Source organism: Kogia breviceps, chromosome 2 (assembly GCF_026419965.1).
Source record: "Kogia breviceps isolate mKogBre1 chromosome 2, mKogBre1 haplotype 1, whole genome shotgun sequence".
NCBI lineage: Eukaryota > Metazoa > Chordata > Mammalia > Artiodactyla > Physeteridae > Kogia > Kogia breviceps.
In genome coordinates this window covers 17,222,515-17,247,082 of record NC_081311.1, presented here as the reverse complement: position 1 = coordinate 17,247,082, position 24,568 = coordinate 17,222,515, and the positions used below count along the sequence as shown (strand labels likewise).

Genomic DNA, 24,568 nt, shown 5'->3' with positions numbered 1-24,568 from the left:
TTGAGGTTGTCATACAAAGAAATGAACTGCAGACCACTGGCAGGAAGAATCTTCTGGTAATACTCAGCCCAAAGTAAATTTTCAACTGCTTGGACTGCAGCACAGAATTGACTGATGTCAGATTAACTGGATCTGGACTTCTAAATGTGGGTCAGTTTGGGTTGGAAGTGATTTTATTATCCACAAACCTCTTTGTACCTCTCCCCCCACCCCCGCCGCCCCCGAAATACTTAGCCATAATTTTTCTCTGTTGCCAAGCTTCTCTGCTGAAGCTTCTGAGAGGCAATATATTTTTCTGTTAGATTTCATAAGTAGTGCTAGACTTTTGATGTAATTATGTTTAGATTTCACAGAAACTTTCAATGTGTTGAAAATTAAATTCCGGGGCAGAAGGGAACGAGGCCTGGGCTCAGACCCAGGGAGCCTGAGTCCTCTGTTACTCCTGTCAGAAACTTGCCGTGTGACCCTGGGCAAGTCTTGGCATGTTTTGTTTCATAGATTTAAAAAAAGATAATAGGGGTTATGTATGATTGGGGTGTTTTGGGGTCCCTTTATAGCTTGGAAACTTAGTGATTCAATGATCTCTGTCCTCTGCTGTGACTGTAAAATGGAAAATAGAGTCAGTGGACGGAGCCTTATAATCTTGGAGGACCAGGATTCTCCTCGATTTGTTCTTCTCTCTTTCATCTCTGGGTACCCTTTATTTTTTTATTTTATTTTATATATATAGTTTTTGCGGTACGCGGGCCTCTCACCGTTGTGGCCTGTCCCGTTGCGGAGCGCAGGCTCAGCGGCCATGGCTCACGGGCCCAGCCGCTCGGCAGCATGTGGGATCCTCCCGAACCGGGGCACGAACCCGTGTCCCCTGCATTGGCAGGCAGAGTCTCAACCACTGCGCCACCAGGGAAGCCCTGGGAACCCTTTAAAAACCTCTAACTGGGCACATGTCTTCCTCCATGGCATTTGGTATAACTTTATGGACTTCAGTTAAACTCTGAAGTCCCTTTTAGAAAGTTAGTATTTTTGTTAAGTCTTAAGTGCCTTATTAAACCTGCTGAGGAGATCACAGTCCTGGGAGACCATTTATGACATGTGAGAACAGTGTAGACTTAACTCCCCTTTAAAAAAAAAAAAAAAAGACCAATGAAGCTTACACCAACTTCCCATTTTGAACAAAATATAACGATTTTTTGTATACAAGGTTTTCACGGCCCCTCTGCTCTGTATACTCTTGCTCACTGTTTACAGTGAACAAGATGATTTATTTGGGTAAAAATGGGCCCACCTGAATGGTGATGACCCAGAAGCCCTTGTGAGTGGTCCAGGATGCTTGGAAAGTGGGGAGGATGTGGGCTTGGGGAACAAAGCATGCAGTTTGGTCACTGTGAGTCTTGCGGGGTTTATTTTAAGGCTACACAGGAGAATCAGGAAGAAGAGATGGTGCTATAGTGGTTTGGCCTCCCGGAGACATGGACAGGAATTCAACAGCTAGAGGGGGGCCGCTGGCCATCGGCTCTGGCAGCCAGGGAGTGGGGGACAGCTCCCGACCCCAGGCTGCTGGAGGGACGGCAGGGCAGGAGTTGCTCCGTGCCGAGATGTTACTTAGCCCTTGGCCTGTCTCCTCTCATCTTTGTGTATCATCTCCTAACCCTTCCCAGTCTGCAGGCCACTTTCTCTCTGCACCCTCATGCTCTCTGCCCGAGTCCCCTTGTTCTCCTCACTTCCACACGCACATTCCACCTCGGCCCTTTCACCTCATGGACTTCTTCTCTATGTCCCTTTACCTTGGCTCCCAGTTTGTTCTGAGTTCCCCATTAAGTAAACCAAAACCCCGAAAAAACCAAGAAGGGAGAATTTGGCTCCCTGCCCCTTGTTTGGCTGGGGTGTCTGTGCCTGCTGATGGCCGCTGTCCAGCCTTGGCCGTCCTCGGGTAACGTGCTGTCTCCAGTCCAGTTAGCGGGGAGGGGCTTTGCACATGCTGGGGTGCAGCCCAGGGTGGGGTGGACCTCCTCAGAGGCGGATGTTGGGTGCGGTGGGCACGATGGTGTGTCTAGCTCAGGGGGAGACGTGTAACAGAAGCCTGTTTCTTTCTGCTGGACTGAGTCAAAGAAGCCTTCCAGGAGGATGTGCTGGGGCCGTGTGAACACCCGCAAACACTCAGATGTTATTCAGAAATGGAACTGGGACGTGTTTAAAGAAATAGACCCATCTGATCTTCTGCTTGTTGGGGGACTGAGTGTACACTGGGTGCTTAGTGTGGTCACTCAGGGGCATCCCCTTTACCTGTTCTTAGGCCTGCTTGTTGACATTGAGATCTGCAAGGGCGAAACCACCTACAGCAGAATACTGGTGGAAGGAACACTGGTGGAGCCTTTTGTGCTGGGGAGCTCCACTTGCTAATTCCCAACTCTAGGTTCTAAGCACTAACTCTACGGCTGTCTTCTTTGTCTTTTAATATTCACTCACACAATGTAGAAGTCCTGTGTTCCATCACATATAGTAATAGAACGGTGCTGTGTGGGGTGTGTGAGATGGGCCCCCCCCCCCCCCACACACACACACACACACACACAATGTTGCACAAAAACACAGACCTAGAGAAGTCCACGTTTAATCATTTTGGTGCTTCCTTGGGAGAAGGGGCCTTCTGTGTTTGCTGGTGACTTGTTTGAGGATGCACATATGTATTTTGGAGACAACCTCTGTGAAAACTCTAAGGGCCAAGTAAGGGCCTCACCAAATGCCCTGGGGTCCTGTTTAGGGCCGAGGATTTTAGTAGGAGTGGTGGGCTGGTATAGTGTAGTGGGATGGACCAGCCAAGGCTTTGGAGCTAGATGCGCAGACCAAGGTTTTTGGCGCCATTCCTTATTACCTGTGTGTTAGAGCAAAGTTACGGAATCTGGAATGCCCTCCCCCTTTGTATAAAACATTAAAACACCCCACAATACTCTTTTAATGGAACTCTGTAGTGACAGGTATCAGAAACCCAACCCGAACAAGTTTAAACAAGGAAAAGGGGAGTTCTTTGATTCCCATAACTAACTCTTGGGAATGGCAGAGGTAGAGCTTGCTAAAGGGACAAATGAAATGCTGTCCCACGAGGGAACGTCAGCCCTTTGAGTGTGTCCTCTCTATGTTGTCTTCGTGTCCTCCTGCTGCAGAGCTTCGGTGGGAAGTCCTGGAGGATGCGTAGTGTCACAGGCTTTCATCCTCAGCTGGAGGTTGGTGGGATTCTTGCCCCAATTTGGACCAATCAGTGAGGCTGGGAAGGCGGGACCATGTAAGAAGATGGAGGCTCCCATGGGGTCACATGACTGGCTGGTGTTAGGGTGATTCCCTGGGGGAATTAGCTGGAGTCAGTCTTAAAAAATTAATTCATTATTGAATTTTGTATTAAACAGCTGTTGTGAAGTTCTTAGCTCTTTTTCTGGTATCTACTAGATGCCCTGCATTAGTTTTTTGCCTTCTCTTGTAAAGGTGATCATAGGGCTTAGCCTATTTGGAGCTAAGAACGGGTCATGACGCCTCCTTCTGTAGAATCCAACGTAATCCTGGGCGTACTCTCTGTGCTGTTTGCTGTGTCCCATCTGCTGAATAGGGGCAAGACCCCCTGGCAAAGCAGAACCCTGTAGGAACGGGGATGCGGTATATTTTTAGGATCTGCCATCGCAGATACGGCTTTTATAGAGTTCCCAGACTTTGGCATTTATTGTGATTGCTTTTTAAGCTGGTCACACTCTTAATATGGAAGGTGAGGAAAGAATGCTGAAAAAAGCAACAGGGTTTAGGCAAAGATAGCTGCCAGGCCTTCTCTCTAGAACCTGGCCTTTCTCTCTGAGACCTCCTGCGGGAGGGTATGCAAAACAGGTGTGTTCTGTAGAGTCTGTCATGTCCGGGGCACTGTGCTAAGCTCTTTACCTCCCCTTGGAATTGAACCCTTGTGACATTTTAAGGTAGATAACATTGTTAGCCCCGTACCAGTAGCTTGAGTCTCAAGCAGGTTAATAGCTTATCCAGATACATTCTAAGGACCTTCCAGATTATCTTTACTTTTAGTCCAAGAGACATTTAAAGCTAACTCAACCAGAAGAGAATGAAAGCCCCATGTTTGCGATGGCTAAACTTTTGTTGTTGTTGTTGTTGTTTGTTTGTTTGTTTGTTTGTTTTGCGGTACGCGGGCCTCTCACCGCTGTGGCCTCTCCCGTTGCGGAGCACAGGCTCCGGATGCGCAGGCTCAGCGGCCATGGCTCACGGGCCCAGCCGCTCCGCGGCATGTGGGATTGGATCTTCCCGGACCGGTGCACGAACCCGTGTTCCCTGCATGAGCAGTCGGATTCTCAACCACTGCGCCACCAGGGAAGCCCTAAACTTTTTTTTTTTAACGATAGTTTTATTGAGAAATAATTCACATACCATACAGTTCACCCATTTAAAGTGTACAGTTCAATGGTTGTAGTATATTCAGAGTTTGCTGCCATCACCAGGATCAGTTTCAGAATATGTTCATCACCTCCCTCCAGAGCCCCTGTCCCCATGAGAGCCACTCCCCATTTCCCCCACTTCCTCCCAGTCCTAGGCAACTACTACTGTATTTTTTGTCTCTATGGATTTGCCTATTCTGGACATATTGTATAAATGGAATCATGCACCTCGTGGTCTGGTTCCTTTCACTTAGTGAAGTGAGGGACTTCTGATGGAAATTTGCCCAAGGTCCTTAACTCTGCCTCACTACCCTATTTGCTACAAGAAGCTGGAAGATAGAAACACCCAAGAGGTCGTTGTGAGTACAGACGAGCATCCTGGAATATTAGTAGTGGAACGCCTGGTGGGTTAGTTCTGGACCCGGGACCCATGGATTCCTCCCTCTTACTGCCTGGTGGTGACTCCAGTGGAGAGAGGGTTAAAAGCTGTCTCCCTGAACTTCACCTCCAGGGGGAATTCCTGCTTTGAGGGTACACTGGGTCGGAGAAGCTTGAGTGTCTGTCTTTTGTGATGTTGGAACAGACGTGGAGATCGGGTACCGATTCCCTTGGTGCTAAGAGGGGCTCCAGGGGAGTTTCAGGAAACCTTTCCTTTTCTCTTCTGTATCCTCACCCCCGGGACCCCCGGCTTTTCTCCCCTGGTTCACACATCGGAGGGGAGGAATCTTTTACCGTTTCTGTTCCCGGTGGGGCAGCTGCAAGGAATGTTATCAGTGTTGGGACTGGGCACGGGTCCAAACCTTGTCGGTGCCCGAGCTGAAACCGAAGCTGAGCCCGAGACGGCAGAGGCTGCTGCGGACATTTGTCCTGGGCAGCCCGGGGCGTCAGCGCCCCCGACAGCGGGGATGGTGTGAACCCTCTCAGGCAGGTCACACTGGTGCAGATCCCGGGAAGACTGCCATCCCCCCCCCCCCCAGATGATTGGGCTCCTCTGGGTCGGGGGCCGGCCTGGGGCTCTTGTGGGTGCCGGAGGAAGCAGAGTGAGGGCGCCCCACCATCTTCAGTCGCTCTCCCCAGGGAGAGTGGCTGTTCAGACAACTTGCTGTTAATAAATAGGGAAAGTGCCTTCCCGATGACCCGCTCGCTTATAAACTACTTAAGTAAGAGGAGCCGATACCCGTGTTGTTCACGCTTGGAAGCCTGGCAGTGGAAAATGAGAAGTTTTTATTTGCGGTGACTTGGTGGGAAGCTCGTAGCTTGCTTCTTGCCTTGATCTCTGGCTAGCTCTGGTTTCTTGTCTGCCTTTTGGGACAAAGAGAAACACGATGCAGGGTGCTTCCCTGCATACATCATGGTAATGATTTGGGGGTTGGCACTGGGTCTGAGATGTTTCTGGTGTCTTAGGTCAAAACGTGGAGACCAGGCTTCTTGAGGCGACCTAATGAATTCAGGTGCTAAGTGCTGAGTGATGAACCTGGCCGCTGAACTAGAGTCACTACACCGCTCACGTCCACGAGGCCACCAGGATGCCGGAGACTGGCCGTGTTTCCACAGGGCAGAGCCGGGTGGCCTGGCGTGAGATGGGAGAGCGCAGCGCTCACCCGCTGCACCCGCGTGGGTCTCTCTGTCTTTCAAGCAGGTGTCTCTCCGGTCTAGAACTCGGACAGCAGGCGGAGTCCCTGGGCTCCCTCCCTGCTCGGGGTCTGTAGCGAAAGAACCATCGAGTTGTCACTGGGTGAGTGTCAACCCTGAAAAACCTAGGTTTTGATGATCACCAGAGGGTTTGGATTTAAATGGGTCACAGGATGTTCTGGACTCTTCCCTGCGGAGCTGCTTCCCGCTCCCGTTTTTATTCTCGCACGCCTTTCCAACCTGTTGGCCACGTCGTGAGTCACTTAGCCAGACTGTCGCCCGTCCCCATGGCCTGGATGGCTCCCGGCGGGAGTTGCTGGCACGGCGTCCAGAAAACAAACCACACCCCGGGAATGGTGATGCATCGCAGCATTTCTCCGCTCTGGACAGGAGGCCCCCGGGGTCTCGAGATGGGTCTGGGGTTTGGCTCCCCCCCTGCCTCTGGCGCTGCTGTGACCTCTTGTGCCCGTGGCTGGTGAACAGCGGGGTGCTTTCCCGCGGCGGTTTTGAGGGCTGTCGGCAGGCTGATGAATCCACCAGAGGTCATCGAGGGTGTTGATGCTGCCTGTCTCTTGCTTGAGCCACAAACGTCCTCTGGGATCTCGTAGATCCTCAGACTCACTTTATGCAGAACCTTCTGGATTTATGAATTAGACTTGGGCTCCATTTTGTATTTTGTTCTTTGGATTCTTTCATTAAGGAGATCAGAGATAAAAATCTCATTGTTTTGCTGTCTGGCTACCAATGGACTCCCCCCACGCTGAAGAGGGAGTAGTTTGGGTTTTCTTGAGTGACTGGAGTGTCTATTATAGATCAGCAAATTACTACAGCTCTGTGGTTTTAAAGAGACCAAAACATACTGGGGAGCATGTCCACCCCACCTTTAGACACATACTAATCGTTCTAGTACTGTTACTTCATCCATTTGTGAATGACAATATCAGGGACGCTGAAAAGAGTTGCAGGGCACTGTGGAACCTTGGCACACAGTTGAAGGCGATACACTGGTCACTGGGGAGGCTCGGGGATGTTTACAGAATCATCATATTTTTCTGGGTTTCCGAAACTGACCGCTGTTGGAGGAATAGATGAAAGTTGGCTGATTTTGTTGTTGCTGTCCGCTGCTGCCGTGATCTGGGTACCTTTTCAAGCTAGGGCCTCTGCATCAGTCCATGTCATAGGAAAATTTTCAGGCCAGTTATCTTTAACTCATTGGATCTCAGCTGGGGTGATTTTGCCCTCCAGGAGACGTTTGGCAACGTCTGGATGCATTTTTGGTTGTCGCAGCTGGGCAGGGGATGCTACTGTCATCTAGTGGGTAGAGGCCAGAGATACGGCTAGGGGCAGCCCCCCACCCGCTCCGCATCACAGAGAATTATCAAAATGTCAGTAGGGCTAAGGTTGAGAAGTCCTGCTTTAACGTGTGTGTTTATTGAGCAGCCATCCCTCTGTTACTCCTGAAACTAAAGGACAGACTAAGGTCTAAGAAAGAATATTTTAAAATGAATGACATCCCAACTTGCCAATGTATGTTTTAAGTTGTCTTTCTTTTTGGCCAATGACTTTATGTACTTAAAAAATACCTTAGTGGTTTACTAGAGTATTTTTCAAAAAAGAAAAAAGGAAATGGTTAAAACTACACAAACACGATGATTTAAAAGTTAGTAGCTTCTCATGCTTCCAAAAGTCTGTGATGCAGAGAAAAGCCCCTGTGAGCTGTTTTTGCTGTTCTCCAGCAATGGGTTTCGATGGTACCTGGTGAGTAGAATAGGTGATGTGAAGTCATTATATTTGCATTTTCCAAAACCCACTAGTTTCCCACTCACCCAATATTTTCTCTCCAACCCCCCTCTTTTTAAAAAAAATTTAAGTGCAAGACCCAACAAAATCATCTTGTTTCTCCTGGAATACTAAAAGTTTTTTTTTTTTAAGGTATAGCTCCAGATTACCTTCTAGAGTTCGCATTCTGCTTTCTAAATCCTATTCTTAAAAGGAACCGTACATATGATGTATGAACAGTATATCATAAATTTCGTGGCTCCTCCATGACATTTCTGGGGAAGTAAATGAAAGGTGTAAATTAAGAAAAGCAAGTGTTTGTGGTTCCCACTTTAACCTTCTGTTCTGTTAAATGGCTTTGTTGAAGTGGGCTGTCATTGCTTTTGAAAACTTGGGAAAATCCACAGCAAGCTGTGCCATTAGTTGCCTTTGGGACCACAAGATGTTTGATGTGAAAATTATATGGCCACATCTAATTGGGTATATTTTCACCCCACCAGATATCAACTCGAGACGACTCCTCCCCCTCCCCTGCTTTTTTAGCTAAATTGTTTAACCTGAATTTCATGCTATTGAGAGTTACATTCCAGTAATCCAAGTGCCATTTTTCAGCGTCTTTTGTTCAGTAGCATGTCTGCATGACCCAACCATATAAATTTCAAGACATCTGGCAAGAGCTGGATATTAATCCCTCCCTGATTTGGGGAATGGTTAAGACCTATGACTTCTCCATAATTCACACTCCTCCTTGTGCCCTGTGGAAACCTAGCCAGCCAGTGGAAAGAAAACAAACTCTCTGGACCTCTGCTTCCTGTGAAATGGGAATAATCATTCGTATCCTGCCTGTTTCCCAGAGTTGTGTATTCGTTACAAATAAAATGTTCTCAGAATTCAAATAGAAAGCAGTTAGAGATACGATAATGGTGGTTAGGTCAATTGAAACTTCAGAATTTTTTAAAAATTAGTTTATTCACATACTATACAGTTCACCCTTTTCAAGTGTACACGTTAATGATTTGTAGTGTATTTACAGAGTTGCAACCATCACCACAATCAAGTTTAGAACATTTTATCACCTCCAGAAGAAACTCCATACCCATTAGCTGTCACTCACTCCCCATTTCCCCCAACTCACCCCCCATCCCCCATCTATTCTCTGTCTCTGTGGATTTGTCGATTCTAGACATTTTGCATATATGGAATCATACAATATGTGGTCTTTGGAGACTGGCTTCTTTCCCTTAGCATAGTGTTTTCAAGATCCATCCATGTTGTGGCATCTGTCACTATTTTATTACCTCTTTTTTTTTTTCTTTTCTTTTCTTTTTTTTTTTTTTTTTTTTTGCGGTACGCGGGCCTCTCACTGTTGTGGCCTCTCCCGTTGCGGAGCACAGGCTCCGGACGCGCAGGCCCAGCGGCCATGGCTCACGGACCCAGCTGCCCCGCGGCATGTGGGATCTTCCCAGACCAGGGCACGAACCCGTGTCCCCTGCATCGGCAGGCGGATTCTCAACCGCTGCGCCACCAGGGAAGCCCTATTACTTTTTTAATAGCCAAATAATATTCCATTGTGCGGATAGATCACATTTTATTGATCCATTTTTCAGTTGATGGTGAACTCTCTAGACCGTATTTAATTGTTGAAATTATCCCTTTCCTTTTTACCGGAAGTTAAGTGATAAATACTGTTACGAGGCAAAGATTTCCAAGTCTGTGAGTGGTCTATGTATTTGAAGACATACTTAACCTCCACAGACTCTACTTGGAACCAAACATTGGATAAAGATGACTTCAGAGTTTGGGTCTTCCTGAGGCACTGAAAGCTTTTAATCTATGAAAGTAGTAACTACTGCTAGTAAGTTTTTCTGTATGTTAACTAAGGATTAAGACTTTATCTCCAGTGACTCAAACTCGTTCCTGATAGCTGCTATCTCCTTTTTCTTTATTTTCTCCTCAGGTGGTAATCACTCAAAAGGCATCCACCAAAGACTGTGATGAGAAGAGGTTATTTCCAGCCTAGGGAGTCTTTTTGTTTTATATTTGGTTTGCTTGTTTGTTACTGCTTTGGTTTCTTAGTTTTACCTGTTGTAAATATTAAGAAGCCCAGGTATGTTTACACTCTGGAGATAGGAAAATTCATCTTGTCCGGATTTGCTGCACTGGCTCCCGTCTGCATCATGGTTGATTTGATGTGGCCGAAGGTGGAATTTCTCTGTTCAGGGTGGTGGACCCAGCCTGGGTCAGCCGCTTTGTGTGTCATCAGCTCCGATCACTACCCTCCAGGACTGTCTTTGTCATTCATGTCCCTTCAATACTTTGAGGGGAAACTTTTTAGGGCACACATGAGTTTTTTTCTTTATTGGCTACACATGTGAGCCATATGAAGATGATTTTCACTACAAGAAACCTGAACAATCTTTAAGAGAACTCTGAAAACTAGGTGTTCTCTCAGAGCCATCTCAGTGAGAATATGTGAGTGATTTTTCTACTACTCTTAGCAGGGCCGGTCCATTTAGCGGAGAGAAATGGGAGCAAGATAGGATTAACTCCTTCAGCTCATGGGTGTGCTGTCTCTGTTGCCTTCTACACGCACACGCACTCACACACGCACACGTGCACGCACACACACACACACACGCACAATTTAGGATTTTTTTTTCTCTCTCAAGTTTCTCTTTATTAAAAATATAAATATTTGGGGTAGAAGAATAGCCAACGGCTTGGGTGGCATGGGATAATTTGTCTCATCCCCTTATCTTTCATCCTGTGGCTCCAACTCTCCCTTTCAAGCTGAGCAACCCTGAATACCATTGTCCTGAGAGAATTCATCACCCCAGTCCAGGCAGGACCCATTATGGGGTCCCAGCTGTGTGCCCAGTGACAATAGTGGTGGCCTCTCAAGTTATGAAATTAGCAATAATGTGATTCTTTCTGGGGATGACAGCTGGGGGATGACTGCCATTCTGGAACCAGGGATGTTAGAGAATGGAGCTGGCGAGCCTCTCCCCAAATTCTCACGTACCTTCCCGTTCTGCATGGGATGGCGTCAAGAGTGGTCCTGCCTGTGGGCGTCCATTGTTTTTTGTTTGTTTGTTTTGTGGTTTTTTGAATTTTATTTTATTTATTTTTTTATTCAGCAGGTTCTTATACATATTGGTGTATATATGTCAATCCCAGTCTCCCAATTCAACCCCCACCCCCCACCCCTTCGCCACTTTCCCCCCTTGGTGTCCATACATTTGTTCTCTACATCTGTGTCCCTATTTCTGCCCTGCAAACAGGTTCCTCTGTACCATTTTTTTTAGGTTCCACATATTGTCCATTGATTTTGAATATTTATAACCTTATATCCTTGCAGTGTGATTCCCTCTTTCATGACGTTTGGGGAGACCTTCTTTTTTCAAATTATTTCAATTTAATAAGTTTTTACACCATTAGTATAATGCATTTCAACCAAAATGGTTTGTTTTTCATAAACACTGAGGTTTAAATAACATTTTCTCGTCAGTTAGCCGTCATTTGCACAGTTATTCAGTTATTGCACCATGAAGACCCTCTGGAGTTTGATGTTGTCAGGAAACATATTAGCAGAAAATAGTATGTTATTATCTAATGCTAATAATTGGTGAGTAGAAATGAGAAGAGAAGACATTTAATTGGGGCTCCTGTGGCTAAAAGATGTGAAGTATAAAAACATTTCCAGGAGAAGTTCCAGGGTTGGTCTAGAAACCTGTTATTTGCATTTTAAAACATTTGGTCCCCATTGATCCGAGAGGAGGGTGCTGTTGAGCACCGCTGCTTTCTTTCTCAGAGCGAAGCACTCTACATGTCCTGAGTAGTAACTAGCTCTCCAGGCACACCCGGTCTCTGTGTTGTCTTTACAACCTCTCAGCTCCAATTCTGGGTGCTTTTTTTTTTTTTGTCTTTTTGTAGGCGATATGTTGGTTTTTAAAGAGAGGATTACCAAGTACCCATCACCAGTCCCAATCAGACTCTCTCTCCCTCTTGGTCCCTTGATTCTGCGCAGCGCTGTTCACGGCCCCCAGGGGCGTCATACGGACCCACATCCCTTCCCGGAGGCTTTCCTGGGAGGAGGAACTATCCTTTAGCAAAAAATCTCATTAACAGCACGATATTCCATTTATTTGTTAGCTGGATTCACAGTGGACCTGAGCTTCTGCCTCCAGTGCTTCCATAGGGGTCCTCTGCCTACACGTGTGAATCAGCTCCTGTTCTCTCAAAGTAATGGACGAGCATGGTTTTTCACGAGCTTGCTGGCATTCTGCTTGTCTGGGAAGATGACACTGTTAATCTCTCAGTTCCATATGCAAATAATGGAGATGGAGGTTGCAGGGAAAAGCTTCACTTTTCTGCCTGCTGAGGTCACCACGGAACCTCATCACTGTCTGAGGAAACAGATGGGAAAGGTGCACTGGTGATCTGCTAGTGTATGGGTGTCCAAGGAATTAGGTTGGCCATAGAAAGGATTTCATTTAGTGTTCCAGCGATGTCTAGTAGAACTTCATTTATTTTTTTGCATGCCTTAGCTAAATTCCCAATATTAAGGTTAGCTATTTCACATTATTACCATCCCAGAAAGCCTTGACTTCACTTAAAGTCAATTAATTTAGTTAATTTGATTTAACTAATAATTTAGTCAATTAAGTCAGTTAATTTAGTGTTGATATAAGCTAAAAAATAAAAGCATCTCCTTTATTCAAAATTACTCAAGTAACTTTTTAAAACTTTATCCCAAATTCTTCAAAAGATATTTTATATGACTTTTCCTTCATTGTTTATCCCATAATAAAAAAGTATGTTTTATTTTCAACTTCTTGAGAAGTATTTTTTCCCCCTAGAGAACAAAAGTTGGCAACATTTTCTTTAAACCAATAAACACCTTTTGAAATGATGCTACAAATTCCCGTTTGTTATACCTTAGTGCTAAAATATTTTTCCTTGGCCATGTAGATATTTTATCTGGTGAAAGAAAGCTTTTTCTCCTCGAATATAACTTTCTTCAGTAAATATCGCCTCTTCTAGAATGGCCATGTCTAGATATCCAGGCACGTTGGATTTGTACTGAGAGTGATTGGAGGTCTTAATTGTATCCCCCGCCTCTGCGTTTTGCTCGCCCTGCAGAATTGGAGCACGGGGGGCGGGGGGGGGGATGAGCAGGGCCCTCACAAGTCATCTAGCAGCTGGTACCCTCACGTCACTTGACAGGCTGAGCCCCAGAAGTACACGGCACATAGCTAGTTGGTGGGAAGCGGCAGTGACAGTGAGGCCCCACCTCTGTCTCTCTGCTGAGATCGAGGAAGAGGTGAACTGTGCTTTGCAAAAGGCTAGTCTAAGGGTTGACTTAACATTGGCTCCTTTTGTGTTCATTCTGTTTGGATCCCGGTCTCTTTCTCACTCAGATGAGGTCCTCAAGGGCCAAGGCAGACTTTTATTTCTACATCCCTTGAGTGTAGGGGTGATGATTACGTTTCACCACATGCCAGCTCTGAGCTGGTGGCCTAGTGATGTTGACACAGGTAAGGGAAGAGGAAGCTGCCGTAGGTGAGCCGGGCACTTGCCATTCCTGACTGCAGTCCGCTGTCTTCCATACTGGAGGGTACCCGCCTACCTCTGTATATGCACACGGTTGTGCAGTGTGCACACACACAGACTCTCACACCTTGTCACTCACACACACTCACATTTTGGAAAAATAATCATGAAAAATAATGTTGCATACATTTGCCATGTCTGTGATGGTATCCTGTTTTGGGGAAAAACTGGGTTCACCTTTAATGACAAAATGGTAGCTTGCCTGGAGCCGTGATTACAGTTTTTTTGCATCTGTGTTGTTTGGCAAGATCTTTTCAAACGTAAGTAGTTCCCACCAGGGTTACCTTACCTTCAGAGGTGATAATTATTGATGGACTCAAAGCTAGATCAGCATGACCTGTAAAGATCTGAACTCTCTTTCCAAGGTTATGTATATGTGTGTGGGCTCTGGTTGGTTGGTTGGTTGGCTGGCTGGCTGGCTGCTGTTGCTTATTTGTTTTTGGTGTCCTTGTTTGTACACACGTGTGTGTATGTGAGTAAATGATAAAGAGATAAGAGGTTTTTGCCCTCCCTCCAATTTTTAAAAAATTGTCATTTTACTAGTTTGCTTCTTTAGTGGAATGGCTCTTGCCCATGTCCTTCTCGCAAATGGATTTCTTATCCCTCCAAAGATGCTGCAGTTTCAAAATAAAACGCTTCCATGTTATGCATAGAACCCCTATCTCCTAGTTTTTGAAACCTGGGTTTTGGTGGTTTCTTTTCTAGCTGTGTAGTCCTGCGTAGGTCCTAATTTTACGCCTAGACTTAGGGATTCTAAAAAATCATAAAGAATTCAATTACATGATTTCTAAGACCCGTTCCATTTCACAATTCTGTTATCTTTGAGAGACCCACAAATAATCCTTTTCCTCTTGCTTGGGGGGAGAAAACATATAAAAACATAACCCAAATATATTAGGGTTCTCCAGAGAAACAGAACCAATAGGAGATAGATAGATAGACAGACAGACAAGTATAAAAAGAGATTGATTATAAGGAATTGGCTCATGCAGTTGTGAAGACCAACAAGTCCGTAGAACTGCAGTTGGCAAGCTGGAGACCCAGGAGAGTTTATGGTGTAGCTCTAGTTGAAGTCTGGAGGCCTGAGAATCAAAAGAGCTGATGGTATTAGTTCTGGTCCAAAGGCTGGCGGGCTTGAGACCCAGAAAGAGCCTATGTCTTAGTCCAATTCCGAAGGTAGGAAAAAAAAAACAAAAAACTCCTATGTCCCAGCTCAAAGGCAGTGGGGCAGGAGGAGTTCTCCCTTATTTGGGGGAGGATCAGCCTTTGTTCCCATTCAGGCCTTCAACAGATTGGATGAGGCCCACACACATTAGGAAGGGCATTCAGTTTTATTCATTCTACCAATTTTAACTCATCCAAAACACAGAAATGCTCAGAATAATGTTTTTCCAAATATCTGGGCACCCCATGGCCCAGTCAAGTTGACATATAATGTTAACAATCACCCCAAACTTTACTGAAACACAATTGAAAGATTTTGCCTTTTTCTTCCTGCCTAAGAGGTGGGTTTAGAATTCTCCCAGTAGCCAACAGCTGTTGGCCAAATTTGGTCAGAATAACAGATTTCATACAAAATCTTTATTTCTGGAAGCTTTAGTATTTTTAAGAGTTTTTGGTTTTTAAATGCTTTTCAGCTCCTCCTATATTCTTTTCTTTTGTGTTTATTTTTCCTGGCAGAGCAATGTGTACTTTCTGGCTCGTTGGTTTCCATTCTGTTGCATTAACATTTGAATATTACCCAGCCACCTGTTGAAGGCAGCTATAAGCTCATAAAGAAACAAAATAGTAGAATATACAACTAGTGCTCTAACTTCTTAGTGGTACACCTTGATTCTGCTCCATGCGGCCACGTCCAGAACTGGTCAGCACCCCATGTCCTCAGGGGCCAAGCCATCCGGGAAAATGAAACCTGCTACCTGCTCTGCCTGCCATCTGTCTTGACATGGCCCAGCCTCAACTTCTGGAGACCACATCTTAATAGAGTCAGTCAGTGTAGCTGGTGGCTTCAGAGGCACTAGAGGAGGAGGGCCGAGTGACAGTTCTAGCAGGTGTGTGGTTTCTCAAGGCTACCACCCCCATCCCAGAGACTGGCCACAAGCCACATTCATTCTTACTTTGAAAAGTACTAGACACTTACTCCAATATATTGCCTGGTATTAATCCCCTCATCATGCCGGGAGCATGAAACTCGCGAGGCCTTCATTTACTTTTCCTGGAGCATCTCCAGCTCTTTCCACTTACTGCTTGATGTGTGGATGGACGATGATCGAGGTCATTCCAAGGCAACTGGAATTCTCCGGTCAGGGTGCCCTTCTCTCTCCTCAAACCCAGCCCAAACTGGCCTGAGCAAAATGAGTGTATTGACCCATAATGGAAAAGTTTACAGGTAGCGTGGTTGGGCCCAGGGCTCATATACTAGGACATCATTTCCTTCCAGCTCTTGGCTCTGTTTTCCTCCAGGTTGACTTTATTGCATGGAAGCAGGTTTGAGTCCAGAGAGACCTTATCTTCCCCACAATTCTGAATCAGTGGCTGGGTAAAGGGGGTGTGATGTGCTGAGCGCATTTGGACTGAGTACACTTACCCATCCGTGCAGGTTGGGGTAGCATCCACTCTACCCAGACTATATGGCTTGAGAGTGAGGGTGGTACCTCCTGTGTAATTCAGGGCACTGTTACCAGAAAAAGCATGAATGGATGCTGAGCAGAAAACTTGGCAGACATCTGCCTTCATAATCTTTAGGATGTGTTGAAGGGTCTTAGGGGAAGGCGCAACTAGAGTTTTGTCATGGAACAAAATGATTTGGTATTTGTATATACATTTGGATCTGTTTATAAGACATCTTACAGCCCCCAAATTTGAATTGGCTTATAAGACCTCATATTATATAAAAAGATTAGAAATGAATAATTAAGGAAATTAGAATAAAGAGCAAAGCAGGGTAGACCCATAAGATAAGATGGGGGTAAGGTTAATCTCACAAATTTCAAAGCTGGTAGATCCTACAGTATTGGTAGGAGTGACCTGCAAATTTGGCTCTGAGGTTCCCAGGAATGGAAGAGTATCTAGATCCTGTACAGAGGCGTGTGTGTGTGTGTGCACGCGTGCTCCCGTGAGCATAACGAGCCTGTGTGCAAGCCCCTGTGGGAGTACAGGCCCTAAGGAAAGGCCATGGGAAGATAATAAAGAGAATGTGGTCTATGGTAACCGTAGATACATTTCTTTTCCAAACTCCTGGGGTGCTTGCCCTCGGGAACCTTGCCTCTTTGCTCTCAGCATTGCGTTAGGAAACAAAATAAGCAGACAAGGATTGAAACCCCCATATTGCTGGGTTCCTTTCAGGAACAATTGGAGGGCTAAACCATGTCCCGTTTGGTGGGAGGCAGTTAAGATGAGTCACGGCTGTGACACGGCAGACTAGGAGGACCTTGGTTGTCAAGCTGGGCTAATCTTCTTGAAAATGGACTCATGCTTGCCCAGTGACTCACATTCCTGTTTACAAAGGAGCCCCATGGACAAATGCAGAGTGGGAGGCTCTGCTTCCTGGGTGGAGACCAGAGTCCTCCAGGGATGGGCAACCAGTGCTTCCTCTGGGGCTTCGGCCGCCCTTCCTGGGAGCCGGAGCCGACCTTGGGGCTTCTGCCAGTGGTGACTTTCAAAGTCCAGCCACAGGGACAGTTGCAACCAGCGAGGGCCCTAGAGTAGCACCAGTTTGCAGGAGATGTGGCTCCTTCTCAATTTGGGTGTTCACATGGCTTTTGGCTGGTTTTAATCCACCTGGATAAGCCCCCCACCTCCCCTGTCGGAGGACCAGGTTAATCTGGGAACCATGTAAGTTATTCTAGAAATGTGGCTGCTGTTTTCTAGATGTCCATTATTTCCATTGATTTCCTAACTCCTGGAGTCTTTAGTACCCACCACGCTCATTCTGCTATTTAGTGACTATCAGAACATAAAATATTGGATATTGTGCTCAATCTCATGTTCTTAATCCTGAATTCTACTATTTGGAATTAAAAAGGGTGAAAAATTTGTTCATGGGCTTTTCCTTCACAAAAAACTTTTTAAAAACTAGAGTGGAGAAGTTTTTAAACTTCTTACAATGCAGATAAACTTCACTGTAAAGGAAGACATAATCCTTTACAATGAACACAAAAGGCATACATCTTTTCTGTTTTTTTAAAAGATGATTAGAATGATATTTCCTTGTTGTGACATAGCCCTTCTTGGACCCCACGTCGCTCTTAACACCTCTCAATTCTCTACCCCATTTATAGAGCAGTAGTCAACATCTGGACAGGCAAATGCATCTACATAGCACCACCATGAGTTGACTGAGACCTGGTCCAGGCCCACACCCCCACACCCCCACACCCCCGTCGCCATTTACTAGCTGTGTGACCTTGGGCATGCTCCTTAACGTCTCTGAGTCAGTTTCCTTGTCTGTAAAATGGGCACGACAATAGTACCTACCTCACAGGGTGGTTGTGAGGAATAGCGGAATAACATGAACGTTCCTGTCCAGAACCCCAAACAGAGAAGCAGCGCTCATCATAGGGCTCCAGCTGGGCTGAAGTGCAGTAGAGCACATACTTCCTGAGGCACTCAGGGTGTGTGCTGCCAGATCTTTCAAGGGGTCCAGATATGTCAGTGTAGTTGCTGCTCTCAAAAAGACTGCAGCCTGGCAGAGGGAAAGGTATTAAGACAGCTCCCCAAAGAGCTCTAGAATTGCGTGGAACCCTATACAATTGCATTTCTGTAGGGTAGGAATAGCAGCAATATCACATGGTTTAAACTAATGGAAGATTCAGTAAGGTAAGTTGAGAGAGAGAAAACGCTAGCCGGCGGGCTTCTCCGGGGGAAGGAGTGCCCCGTGTCCCTAGGGGGAACGATGGGCGAGGGGGGGGCTCAGCGGGAAGAGATGCATCACAGAGGCTGCCAAGAGGAGGCTGTGTTGAAGATGTCACTGGCCAGCAGGGAGGTGGAAGAGTTCTGGGTTCGCGCGCGGGGAACCGCGATCCTCCCCGCTTGGAGTTTGTAGAGAAGCGGGGGTAGGGCAGGAAGTCAGGCTGGGGGCCGTGAATGCCTTGCTGACTGCGCCCCGCCTCCCTCCCGAGCCTCACTCTCTTCCCCTTTCTTCCTGGCAGCAGTGCCCCCTCCCTTGCTGCACTCAGGGACATGACTGTCAGCACTTCTACCCCCCCTCAGACTTCACTGTCAGCACTCAAGTCTTCAGGGACATGAAAAGGAGCCACTCCTTACAAAAGGTTGGGGAGCCCTGGTGTTTGGAGGTAGGTCTCGGAGCAGAACGACGGTATGAGATGAGCGGGCTCTGAACGGAAACCACCCATCCAGAGTTCACCTCCCGCTAGGGCAGTGCCCACCGCCGTGGTCCCCAGTTCCCGTCACGTCGCTGTCACTTCGGGTGCCATGGTGTCTGTGTGTACTGACCACGGATAGGTTTAGCATAGCCATAAAAATGCCCGCTTACGAGGACAGGGTAGAGGGAGGTGGTCCCGCGAACCCGAGGCGCCGGGCTCCCAGTTAAAGCCACGTGGTCCAGTGTCACGCGGGGCTCTCGTGAGAATGATGAGCAACACGTTATCCCATTAAACTTGACCCCCAGGAAATAATTTCCTGGGACTCTTCAGAGCTTCCAGTGGAAGAGAAGTTATCACCTGAACTTTGTCTTCGTTATTTGTTCTTTAGAACTTACAGATTTTCTTTTAGAATTCAAGGTGCTGGGCAATGCTCGCCCATCTGCAGTGATATCTTCCTGAGGCAGCCGCGGCTGGCTTTTCTGGCAGATGTCAGCTCTCCAAGGACAGGAAGCGTGTTGTTAATTTCCTTTAAATAATTCAATACGATGTCAATACCCCACACTGCTCCGTGCTGGAGAGTGACAGTTCTCTTCGAATTAGCAGTCCCAAAGAATAAAGAACATCTAGAACATGCTTTCATCTTCAGAAAAGCAAAAGTCAATGCAGATAAAAAATTGTAAGGTGATTCTTTAGACTTAAACAGTGAATGATTTAGTACTAATGCTAGCTTTTAAGTTTTTTCTAAAAAGAAAAGTGAATATTTAAGAGGCAATTAGTAAAGCCTCTGTCTTTGAAAAATATTTATTTGTATACCTACTATGCGCTGGCTGCGGTGCTGCGTGTTAGGGCTGCAGGGGCAGAAAACAGCAGAGGCCTAGAATCACAGGTAACGTGTACGTGCGCCTTGCCTTTGGAGAGAGAAAAGGCTGGTGAAATCATCTTTAAAAGCTCGTTCTAATTTAAAAAGTAGTAAATAGCCCTATAAGAGAACTAGAGACACAAAGAGAAACAGGTAGAAGAAAATACAAACACCCACATTCTTTTTTACCTAGTTATCATCTCTTAATTTTTGGAGGTATTTCTTTCTTGTCATTCATGTGTCTAAAGTTTAAAAATGTTTTGTAAAATTGGAATGGCGCCTTATTTTCTTTTCACTCGGTTGCTCTTATACACTATAATGTGTCTTAATGCTGGTTAGTAACTTCACGTGCGGGTGTCTTGTGGAAATCTTCCTGTCTAATTATTCCCCTCTGGCCAGACGTGACTGAAACTGAGGATGTTTCTAGGGTCTTTGGACCCCGCATGCTCCTTCCCCTCTTCTGATGAGGCCTGTGCCCGGATTACCTGTGTCCCTGTGCATGTGTACGGCTGTGTCTTTAACTGGCCTGGGTTGGACAGAGCTGTTGCACTTCTTTGCAGCAGCCCTGACCTGAAGGAAGCTTTTTCTCAGCAGCCACTCCTTGGTCTGGCTTTTAATAAGAGTCTCTGTTCCTTCTGACTGTGGATGATAAGGCCATACCGATCATAGTTATTCCTCCACCAGGGCCTGGCAAATGGTAACTCATTAATCTTTGGTCAGAGTTATGAGGTAGATAAAGGAGAACCAGGCACGCATTCTGAGTTGAGGAAAATGAAACAGAAAGATGGGGTTTCTTCCTTATAACTCAAGATCCACAGGCGCTGATTAGATCCCCGGCGCCAGTGACTACGCTTGTTTCTCAAGCTTTGCCCTCAGGACAGGGAAGCATCTCTTGGGGAAGTGCCAGTACACCCAGCTTCCAGGATTGGGTCTAAATCCCTAAGTTGTGAATAGACCAGACACAGAGACACCACCGCTCGGGCTGTGTGACCTCGGGCAAGTTACCCAAGTGCTCTGTGCTTCAGTCTCCCCACCAGTATAGGGGGATGACTCGTGAGCTGTTGAGAGCATCAGTGGAGTTGAGGATATAAAGCGGGGGCTTGCTTGGCCAGTGGAGCTGGCGTGCTCGGTCTGGCGCAGACACCCAGCCGGATTCTGGAGGCATCGCACACTGATAGTGTGTCCATGTGATGGGCTGGCCTCTGCTGGGGGGTACCTCAGTCGTGCTGCATGTTTTCCACGCACAGCTTGGGTGTGTTCGAGATGGTTCTGGGTAGCATAGTGGAAACCTCGCTTGACCGGAGTCAGAACTAGGTTTGAGTCCAGCGTTCTCTCACCTCTGCCGGCAAGATGCTTCACTGTGTCTGTTAGAAGAGGATGGTAGGGGAGTCCCTGCCCAGCCTGCTTCACTGGGCACCTACCAGGATCCCTTGAAATACTGATCAAAGAGACTTTTAATACAGTGCTTCCTATGGTCCAGGCACTTCCATAAGCGATTTGTGTATATTAACTCTTCAAAACCTGACAGCACCCCTAAGAGCAAGGTGCTGTGATTATTGCCATTTTGCAAATGAGCCACAGAGAGGTTAGGTAACTTGCTTAAGATCACAAAGGGGTGGAGCTCTAAAACTGCTGTTAATGAAAGACCCTGGCAATAGCTATGGTTTGGAGCCTTCTCCACCAACCATCTTCCACCTGCTAAAGGAGGTTGGGTTGGGTCCTGTTCAGCACCCAGCCATCTCGGGAGCTGGGAGGAAACTTCTGGTTCAGGACATCCAGAGTCCGGTTTTTGCTTTTCAGGTACCACATCTAGAATACTTTCTACCCCATCCATACTTAATTGTCCCTGCTCTCTCTTCCCTGTGATTCAGCTTGATTCTAACCCTTTAAAATCAAGGCTGGGGAGGGTGGGAGGGAGGGTGACGCAAGAGGGAAGAGATATGGGAACATATGTATATGTATATATGTATAACTGATTCACTTTGTTGTAAAGGAGAAACTAACACACTATCGTAAAACAGTTATACTCAAATAAAGATGTTAAAAAAAAAAATCAAGGCTGCTTCCTCTAGGGAATGAAGGTTGGTAGACCAGCTGATAAACTATGACTAAGAAAGTCAATGTCCACCTGGGCAGGCATGAGTCACTTCTTTCTAGTTAGCTATTCATGGCCATTTTAAAGCTCACCACACAGTCATTACACTGAGGCTATTACCATGTTTAATAGAGACAATAACAGGGCGTGACCCACGGCATAAATGCATTCAGATAAGAAAGAAGGAGTTTTTTTCCTGTAATTGCTTAGTCAATACCATTTTTATGGAAATGCTTGCAAACAAACTTTTAAAAAGTTCTTTGTTCAAATCCTTCTCTTATTCCTTCGTCTTGAAGGACTTCTCTGAACTCTTCCTGGTCAGTGGCTGGGGGTTAGGAAGACGATACCCTCTGTCCCTTCTGATATTTTGGTTGACCTACCGTTTTGCTAGTTTTGAGCCTAATTTTGTTTTTTCTTTAGGGGTGTGTGTGTGTGTGTGTGTGTGTGTGTGTGTGTGTGTGTGTGAATTTAGGAGGGAGCACGTTATTGCCGGCACTTGCTTATTAACTTCTCAAGTTACGCATTTAAGGGAAAAAAAAGGCTTCTGCTAACTTTGCAAAGCCAGTCACATAGACAGGGAGTTAACCATTTTGGTGAGAGGAAATGAAACTTTTCGTAGGTTTATTAGACCACATCCTATAAATCTGTGGCTTATTATGTGTCTGATTTCTAAAAAGCATGGCATCATGGCCAGAGTTTTATTTTTGCTTATTAGTCATTGAAACAAATATAGATATTGCTTCATTTCCTTAGTACTATGTTTTTCAATATGTTATATATGGAAAATCCGGATTTACACAACAAAATACATTAGAAGGGGGAAGTATTTGCTTTATAAATCTCTGCATTATAACTTTGGATTACCAAGGATTCTGTTAAGCTAAAATGTTTTAATTCATCCTCCCTCTCCTGATTACATAGAGAAGCAGAATGAGAAAACAGTAAAAATATTTCTCAAAGGCAGAGTTAATATTTTGACATAACTTCCTTCCAGTCTTTTTTTTTTTTTTTTTTTTTTTGCGGTACGCGGGCCTCTCACTGTTGTGGCCTCTCCCGTTGCGGAGCACAGGCTCCGGACGCGCAGGCTCAGCGGCCATGGCTCACGGGCTTAGTTGCTCCGCGGCATGTGGGATCTTCCCGGACCGGGGCACGAACCCGTGTCCCCTGCATCGGCAGGCGGATTCTCAACCACTGCGCCACCAGGGAAGCCCCTTCCAGTCTTTTAAAGGATGTGTTTTTAAAAAATCATAGGTGGGCTCATATCATATATGTAATTATTTTCTGTCTGTCTCACATCTCTTGTAATAGAAGCCCTTTCCTGTGTATCCTGTGAAGACTTGGTAAAACTTCTAGTGGCGTCCGTTCCAGAATTGGGTACCTCTCAGTGTGCTTAGTCATTGCCGCAGAGCAAACACACTGTTTCTAAAGTTCCACTATTACAGTCTGGTTGCATCTCATGCGGGAGAGAGTGTGAGTTGAAAATAACGAAGACAAAATGACTTTGGACATTCCATAATGTCCCCGTGATATATATGACCCATGGCTTAGGTCTCACAGCCCTGGATCATTCTGAGCAAGTGATCCAGCAAATTCACCCCCTCCCTAAATTCCTTGTCAGGGTGGGATGGCTGGGGGGACCACTCATATTAGTTTGCAAAGCTTCTCCTTTTTCTGCGTGCAAAGCTTCTTTGTTGAATTCTTCTAGGTTCAATGGGCACGTGAATTTCGTCTGCTGAATTACGGCCCCAGTAGTATAGATAGGCACTGCAGTGCCTAACTTGGAACTTCTGGCACCTCAGAGAAGCCACACTCCCGGATGAAATGGTGTTGTTTCCCCTGCTGCTTATCAGAGCCCCCTATGGGATGGACACAGCTTGGCCACAACTTGTACAGGGCTTCCCACCAGGGACACAGGCCCAGAGAGGGAGAAGATCATTCTGGGCCCTATTTCCCGAGTTGACCATTCCTCGGACTAAAGGCTGTGAACGCTCTTCTTTTCACTTCTTACACTTTTCTCCACCCCGGGAGGTTGTTATACAGAGTAGGAAGCCCCGGCGCAGGGTGCGTGGACGTCCCCTAAGGACCCCATCCCTTGGATGGTGGGAGTGGTTTCTGGCCCTGCATCCGGGCTCTGGGGTCACCTGACATCCGCTCGGACACCACAGACAGGATCACGGCTCTTAGCTCTGTGGCTGCCTCTCTTTTCCCCCGTCTTTGTGAGTCACATGTTTTCTCTGCATCTCATATGACAAAGGTTATTAATAGAGAAGACTCTGGGCCTTCCATGCATGACATCTTGTCATCCACAGTTTATTGTTTTGGATCCTCCCCTTCTGTAAATCTGTGAGGTGACAGATCAGTTTTTAACGGGCTACACTGTGTCAAAGGAGAGTTTAAATTAACCTTCAGACTTTTTATACCTTATAGGGCCCCTCATCATAATACACGGTCAGTAGTTGAAGAGAGGGCGTAGATGCTTTTTACTCACGGTTTTGACATTATCTATCTAGTCTGTCCGTCTGTCTCTCCATGTTGTGATACCTTTGTTCCTCAGAGTACCTTCCAAGGATCAGTCCTTTTAATGATGTCAGTGAGGTAAATGTTTGGAATTTGGGAACAGAGATGAACCACATTTCAGCCCAGATTCTGGAACTTAATTTACTCATTTTTATTAAAGGCAAGTGTCAGGTAAGCAAAGTGGAGGATCTTAGATTTTTATCCTTCTCTGTCAGGCCAGTCCTCTGTACCTTATTCAAACGTATTGCACTCGTTGCTGCTAGTTTAGCAAGAGATGATTCTAGGAGCCACCTCATCTTTTATCCTTCATTCCACACTTTTCCAGCTT

At 46.1% G+C, this 24,568-nt stretch overlaps 1 protein-coding gene across 36 annotated transcripts in view; it reads left to right on the top strand.

Moving 5' to 3' along the window:
* TCF7L2 (transcription factor 7 like 2) overlaps positions 1-24,568 on the top strand; it is a 201,853-nt gene that overhangs the window by 108,043 nt on the left and 69,242 nt on the right. For 16 of the 36 annotated variants that reach the window (XM_067024658.1, XM_067024665.1, XM_067024657.1 and 13 more), the window contains one exon: positions 18,596-18,739. The exons of the other annotated variants lie outside the window; for them this stretch is intronic. In XM_067024658.1, coding sequence (XP_066880759.1) covers positions 18,596-18,739 — 144 coding nt within the window. The remainder of the gene's footprint in view (positions 1-18,595; positions 18,740-24,568) is intronic. 36 annotated transcript variants of the gene reach the window in all.